Raw genomic sequence first — 7,475 nt, 5'->3', positions numbered from 1 at the left:
AGAACTCCTTATTCTTGCTCCTGTAACCCTCATTGTATGAGGAATAAGGGAAATAGGAGGAAGAGTGCTCTATTTCTAAATAAGTGCTGTGTAGATGCTCCCTATTTTGAAATAAGATACGTAATTGACGTAGCTCAATTTGCATGGTTTATTTTGAGTTAAGCCCTGCAGTGTAGAAGCACCTTGATGATTACCTCCCTCTGGGGCATCTGGTATTGGCCACTGTTGGCAGACAGGTTACTGAACTAGATGGACCTTTGGTCTGACCCAGTATGGAGGTTCTTTGGGACTAAGTTAGGTGGTGATTTGGGTAAAAAGAGCTTGTTGGGTCTTGGTACAATTCCTAGGGGACATCACAAAAAAACCCACTGCCATAGCAGGAACCTTCCCATCAGAGGACAAGGACAGTCTGGGCTACAGCCAATGCATTTCCCTTTCAGACTGAGGCTGCTCCTCTGCCACAGGGCTAAAGCACCCTGGCCAAAGCTTTGCATTGGTGTAGCTTTGGCTGTACCTGCTCTGGGAACAAAAATCCCAGCCTCCAGGACTGTCACTTTGGCATCTTTCCCCAGCAGGATATTCACTTGGAGGGGGACAATAACAATGGTCACGTGAAAAGATATTTAATTTATCTATAGGATGAGGTGCTTTGTTAACCAACCCTCACCACATCCTGGATCTGTGTCTTGGATCTGAAAAGTGAATGTGGGTATTCCCCCTCCCCCCGCAGCAATGTCAGCACCTGGTACTCTTTTCCTGTCACCAGCCTGAATCAGTTCAACCTTCCGCAGCTAGCCTGAGATGGCAGCACAACCACTCACAAACCCAAAGATAGAAGGGTTTTGGGCAAATAGCCTCTTTTTAATCCCACCACTTCAGGGGAGGAAAAGAAGTAGTTTTACAATGTTATCACTTAGCCCAAGACAGCTCTTGAAGAGACCCTGCCATTTGTACATACAACACAGTGGAATCTGGACCTGGATTTGGAAGAAAGACATGGCTGAACAGCCACTGTCTCAGCCTGAGAAATGGAGAAGGATGCTGTCACTGAGCCATGTACCCAAAACACTGTGGATTTACCTGCTATGTATTTTCAATGCTGTTTTTAAAGTCGAAGCTAAAGTCCTCTGTTGAAGGCTGAAATCCCCTCACTAAACAGAGATTTCAGGAGCTGGAACAGCACTGGAATTCATCAAGGAAAAACACCCAGGTTTCTGGTAATACATTGTTTCTTTTAATTTAGACTCCAGTGAGACTATCTGCATGCCTGAAACTGTTCTTGGGGAAGAATTGTGACTGTCCCTTGTGCATGGATGTTGTCTGGTTGTCTGTATAGAAAGGAGTGAAACAAGCTTTCAGGCTCTCTCACAAGGTGCATTGCTTGATATTGTGATGGTGTCAAATGCTTAATGACAGGGAAGCATAAGTCTGTCCCAGACCTATTCCTTCACTTGTTAGATTGTGTATGTGATTTTATCCCTGTCCTAGCAACAATTAGTTTCTACATTTTGATTTTTTTTAAATAACAACTGTTGTAGTGCCTCCAAAAACGGAAGGGAGTAATCCAATAGCAAGCTTCTGCACAGTTTTGCAGACGCCCCTCACTGCTGACCCACAGTGCCCACTGCCTTTTCAGTGCTGGGCTTCCAAGACTGCTCTTTTGGTGTACTGTAATCCTTTCCTGCAACACCCCAAGCTATTTCACACCTACAATCCCCTTTCACTGTGGCAATGCACCTCACTCCTGACTTGTATCCTGTCCTCCTTAATTTTTCTCTTCATGCTAATCCAGTCCTGAGATTCACAGATGTCCAAATTGTAGGGTGGTTCAGTGATACGTTTTATGACACTTCCCTACACAGCACCCTAGAACCAAGTACAAATCTCATTTCACTGACACTGCATTTGAACAATGGTCTCATATGAGAAAGTCCCTTTACTGTAGCTGCTCCAATTTCCTCAAATCAAACCCTCATTGGGAAAACTACAGTTATATGCTATGACCTCTAGAGGCTTACCTAGTGGACTCGAGGCGATGAGAGAGCTGCTCTGTGGGAGTGAACAATTAGCCCAACATCATTTCAATAAAGTGGAAGAAGAAAGCAAATAATTTCCAAACCCCTTGGGGTTCCCTTTCCCTTTGCAAAGCTTGTGTAAACGCTCTCAGCACCAATACTGTGGAGCCTGCAACAGAGGGAAAATCTAGAAACCCTGCATACTCAATAAATAAATAAATAAATAAATCCCATAGATTTGTTCTTGGATGTTCTTTTTCTCCAGCAAAATCTTTCGCTCTCCTACCTTGAAAGAAATATGCATGTCCAGAATGCCCTGCAGTTTCTTGGTCTACTAAATGAAACTTCATTTTATATATATATAAGAAAAACTTAGCATGTCTGTAGTACCGAGCAACCTAGTTGTCAAAGGGTAGTCAGACAACAGAGTAGTCATTCAATAATTATTCCAAGAATTGTTAGACTTTTCCAGTTTTGGCAACTTAAAAAAAAATGGGTCAGTAAATTTCCTCACCAATTATCAATTTTTTTGTTTTATGTTAAGGGGGTTGTTGTTTTTTTAGGTCATCTAGCTAAATTCTTATACAGCATATACTTGAAATACCCTTCGAGAATGTCCTTCCTGTTCCCGAAAAGATTATTACTGTTTCTGGGTTAGCACTCAACATTTTAAGCCCATATAGCCACTAACGGCTAAGAAAGCAGAAATCGGAACAGTTATCCCCCAATAAAGATTCATGAAAATGCACTATGCAAATATATTGACTTTTATTTCTCTTTTATGGAAATAACAACAGACATTTAGGTAAAAACATTAAATTAAATGCAGTCAACGGTTTAAATGCAAAAATAAATATAAAGTCCAGCAGCTCACTGCATCCAAAACAGCTCTGATTTCTTCTAACAAATAGAAAAGGGTATTTTTAAATCAGAAGTTTCATACAATCTAATAGAAACAAAACATAAAAACGCTTTCCTAGAAAACATCCTGACTTTACTTGCAAATTGCTCTTGGAAACTATCCCACTCAGACTGGTTCTTTATCATGAGGATAATGAGAAAGGAACTTCACCCCCCTCTCAAATAAATTCTTCATCCTGGTCCCAAACTCCCCCTTTGCCATACTGACTGACTGACTGGATCTGATCTATAATACAAAAGAGAGTGTCCAAAAGCCATTACTCGGCAAGCAATTCTGGGTAGCAAGAATCTCCACAAATAGTCTCCCTTGAAAAATATAGACTCTGTAAAGTTCTTGGCCTCTATCTGGCGGCTGCAAGCTTGGCTGTGAAGCACAGTCCTTTCTCGCTGTCCATTGGCTTTGCAAAGCTGCTGCGATGGGTTATCACTGAGCCCCAGTGATCCCTTCACAGGGCAGAGTCAGAGTCACTAGAGTCCAAACTGTTCCGTAGCTTGCAGCTGCTGAGTTTCTCTCTCTGCAGGCTCAGGTTCTGGGTGCTCCTCCTCAGGCACTCCAGGGACTGCAGGAAGGATTTCTTGGCTTTCTCCTCCTCCATGGGGGAAACCCCTTCCTCCTCCACCTCCTGGATCTCATCGAAAGTCACCGGCTGGGTCTTGAAGCGGGACTGCCTCGGTCTCCTCAGCTTGCCCTTGGGCATCTTGGCGGGGCGGATGGGCTGCGGGAATTCCTCGGCGATGCACACGAAATGAGGCATGACCGCTTGGTAGCTGGAGCAGATGCCCATGAGCTCGGCTTGCTTGGCTGCCATCATGTTAGCCGGAACGGCCCTTCTTCTGCGGCTTCGCTGAATTTCCAGCGGGGCAGAGGCAACAGGAGCAGGCGGCGCTGAGCGAGCGCGCGGTGCCAGAAACCACGGGGATGGGCGCGGGCGCCGAGCCGAGAGACAGCCGAGGAGCAGAGAGGGACAGTGGCCGGGCTGCGCTCAATGCCGGCCCCTCTCAACTTCGCTCAGCCGCAGCCAAAGGCAGGTCGGGGTCCCCGACGCTCTGCTCGCACCCGGCGGCTTTGGCAGCCGAGGCTCCCTCTGCAGTTCCCTGCGGAGCGCGGACAAGGGAAGCGCTGCGGCCGCGAGCTTCGTCGGAAGCTGCTGCCGCTGCCGCGCCGTCCCCGGCGCTATATAGCCCCCTGCAGCCCACACAGGAGCATGCTCAGTCGCCGCATGCCATGTAAAGCCTGCCCGGCCGCTTCCCTTCCGCCTGACGTCGGCGAGTCGGTCGTGCTAACACAACGCCGCCCCCGCGCGGCTGCCAGACCGTGAGGGGAGCCCCCGGGCTTTCCCGCCCCAGCACAGCAGCCCCGCGCGGCTCTCCCTCGACAGGGAGGGGATGTGCCCTTCTTACTAGATAGCTAAGGATCGAGTCGTTACCTCCTTCCAAAATCCCCCAAGCCCATCAGCAGCTGCCTCCTCCTCCCTGCCATATCCTGCTCTCAACTTTTCATCTTTTTCCCCCCTAAGGTCTCCCACACAGGCTATAAAATTCCACCGCAGGCCCAGCCAAAGATTTTCAGGGCCCAAGGTGCCATGCCATCAGTGGCTGGGCACAGGGGCGGATGCGAGTTTTGCGGGGGGCCCAGGGCAGCACAATATTGCAGGGCCCCCCCTTTGAAGAAAAAACAGAAAAAAGGGGTCCCCTTATGCCCATTCCTCCAGTAGCCCCACACTGATCATGTGAACTTACCCCCTCCTCATCCCCTCTCCTAACACCTCCCTCTACACACCTGCCCTGCCTCTCTCTTCTGGTGCTGGTCCCTCCCCTGCAGGTGTCTGCCCTTCTGCTTCATCCCCCAGAATCCCCTGAAACCTGCACCTTCCCTTACCCCTGGCACCCTCCTGGTGCCTCCCCCTTCCCTCACTGCCCCTACCTCCTTTGCCCTCTTTTTCCCTGATGCCCACCCCCTCACTACCCTCTGCCCCCATGATTTCACACATGCCTTGGCTCCATCCCCGCCTTCCTCATGCCCACCCTTCCTTTCAAGCCTTCTCCCAGCACCTTCCCTCCCCCCTATAGCCCTCAATGCCCTTACTCTCTCCTCTCCCAGCATCACCATGTCCCCCCTCCCACTGACACCTCCCCTCCTGCCCTTTTCCTCATTGTCTCTACTTGGCCCCCTGGCATGTCGTCTCTCCTCCCCTTTCTTCTCCTGACCTGCCCTCCTCCCCTCAGCACAAGCCCCTTCCTCTGCCATCCACCTTATGCCTTCCAGTATGCAGGGCGGCCGCGACCCCAGCCCAGGCTCCAGGCCACATGCCGAACCAAGAGGTACAACGCTGGGTCGCACGGTTTTGAAGTCCCGGGCCGTGACGTCACGCCACGCCACACCCAGGCATCTCCCCTCTCAGCTATTGTGCGGCATTTCAGCATGCCGTGCATGCACTCCCTTGGCCCCACGTGGCCCGTACTGGCCGGCACCGGGGAATTTCAAAAGTGTGGGGCTGCAGCGCCCCGCCACAATCTCCTGCCTCCTCCAGCAGCTGCTGGCCGACCCTTCAGCGGACGGCCCACCGGGAAATTCCCGGTATCCTGCTGGGTCAGTCCGACCCTGGTGCTGACGCGGGGCCTATTGAAGTGCGGAGCCCAGGGCAGCCGCCCCATTCACCCTGCCCTATATCCACCACTGGCTGGGCAGCTCCCAGCCAGGGCAGCAAGCAAGCAGTTGGGTGTCACAGGACCCAGAAGGCTAGGGGCCCAAGGCAACTGCCTTGCCTGAAGGCCTAGCCTGTTCCCCAACTCACGTGCTCCTCAATAACTGTGTCTGCATATAAAGGCCAGGGCAGGCAGTAGAGGGTAGCAAGTAGGGCCATAAGGGCCCTGCAAAGCTAAGTTGCCCAGGCTTTAGGTTTAGGTTTAAGCACCACATGGTGCAGCTTAGACTTAACGGGGCCAAGGAAAAGCCAAACACAGGCCCTGCTTGGTGTCCTCCCTAAAACCATCTTGCAGCCCACCCCGAGAGAAACTTTGACCTAGTGTGAAAACACCGCCAGAGTTGGTACCTGTATCCAGCGCAGATTTCACAGTAGGAGTGGAGCAGACTCTACCGAGGTCCATGTCCTAGTACTGTCCTTATCAGACTGGGGGGCTGACGCTGCTCAGCTGCTCTTGGCATCTTTCTTTATCCTTCTGTGTTGCAGACGGTCGCTATCTTAGGCTTCAGGCAGAAGGCAGTAGATGTTCTAACAGACCTCTCTTCACATATGTTCCACTTGTAACTCCCTCCTGTGAAGCACACAGCTTTAAGACTTTGTGTTAATCCTTTACAACAAACATGACCTCTCTCCTATGAACCCAAGCTCTTTGACTCCTGTGTGAAGAGAGTGGAGGGCCACTGGGAAGAAAAGGGAGGGCAATTAGCTTGGCTGAGGTAGCCATAAACCTTTCTTTGGAAGCTGTTATCATTTGTCCAGAAATGCCTATGCCTGGTAATTGAGGCTTGACTGGCTTGACTGTAGGGTATTGGGGTTGATATACAGGCTCAGGGAAGCCTTAGTGTTGGAAGAACAAATATGCCGATAGTCATATGTTTTGCTTTTACTTCACAGGTTTTTGGAGGGCGTGGGGGTTACACAGCAATTTCTTTGGCTGAAAAAATATTGGAATCAGCAACCGGCTTGCAATATCCATTAGTTTATTGGATTCCTGCTGTCTGGATAAGGAGTAACTTGCTCCCTTTCCCAAACTCTCAGTCCCCATTGCTACCACACATGGGGACTGAGCTCAGATCAAATATGGGTGGCAATACGCCAATGCTGCAAAATGATTTGGCTGAGAAAGTCAAGTTCAGCACTCTAGGGTAAGGAAATAAAAGTCTTCTCAACAACAGAACAAATGGACTATGTTGGAGAGAGAGCACAGTTTAGGAGTTAGAGCAGGAGGTTGGAAGTCAGGACTTAGATCCATTTCCCCACTCTGCCATTTTTTATTCACTGTGTGACGACAATAAGTCACCAATCCTCCATGTGCCTCAATTTCCACATTTGTAAAAGGAATAATAATCCTTCCCTTTTTTACTGGGACATTACAAGGCTTCTTTCATTAACACCCATCAAGTACTGTGGACAGATGGAAGGTGCAAAAGTATTAATATTATTTTAAATGTCTGGCATTTCTATTATTAAAACAGAAGCTTGTGAATTAGTGAAGGCTCGATCCCTGGTTTAAAAACATACATACTAAAATTATCAGAAGGGGAAAAAACCCCAGGGTTAAAGAAAGAGGAAGAAGAAAAGAGCTAGTATAGTCAGTTCTATTCCTCCTTAGGACTGATGCAGAATTATTTGCTACAGTCTATTCTCAGGTAGCTTTTGTCCAGTGTAAGGCTTATGCTAGCAGAGTTTCCAAAATCCAGTTTGATAGGAAGTGAGAAGAGAGACTGTGTCTGATCAAGAGTATTGGATATTTTGAATTGTGACTGGAAGGAGCGAGGGTGGAGGGTGGGAGAAAGAAAACACATTCGTCAGGGCTCTTTAATGGAGGTTTTGC

General features: G+C 49.0%; 1 protein-coding gene across 1 annotated transcript; it reads right to left on the bottom strand.

Annotated features, from left to right (window-relative positions):
- Positions 1–2,761: 2,761 nt before the first annotated feature.
- Positions 2,762–4,120, bottom strand: C5H11orf96 (chromosome 5 C11orf96 homolog). The gene has a single exon (XM_006124480.3). It carries the CDS (start codon positions 3,746–3,748, stop codon positions 3,383–3,385), a length of 366 nt encoding a protein of 121 aa, XP_006124542.1. The 5' UTR covers positions 3,749–4,120; the 3' UTR covers positions 2,762–3,382.
- Between the last annotated feature and the right edge of the window lie 3,355 nt (positions 4,121–7,475).

This window comes from Pelodiscus sinensis, chromosome 5 (assembly GCF_052426305.1).
Source record: "Pelodiscus sinensis isolate ZL-2025 chromosome 5, ASM5242630v1, whole genome shotgun sequence".
Classification (NCBI taxonomy): domain Eukaryota; kingdom Metazoa; phylum Chordata; order Testudines; family Trionychidae; genus Pelodiscus; species Pelodiscus sinensis.
Note: the sequence above shows the minus strand (reverse complement) of the source record. Positions and strands in the feature narration are given on the sequence as shown.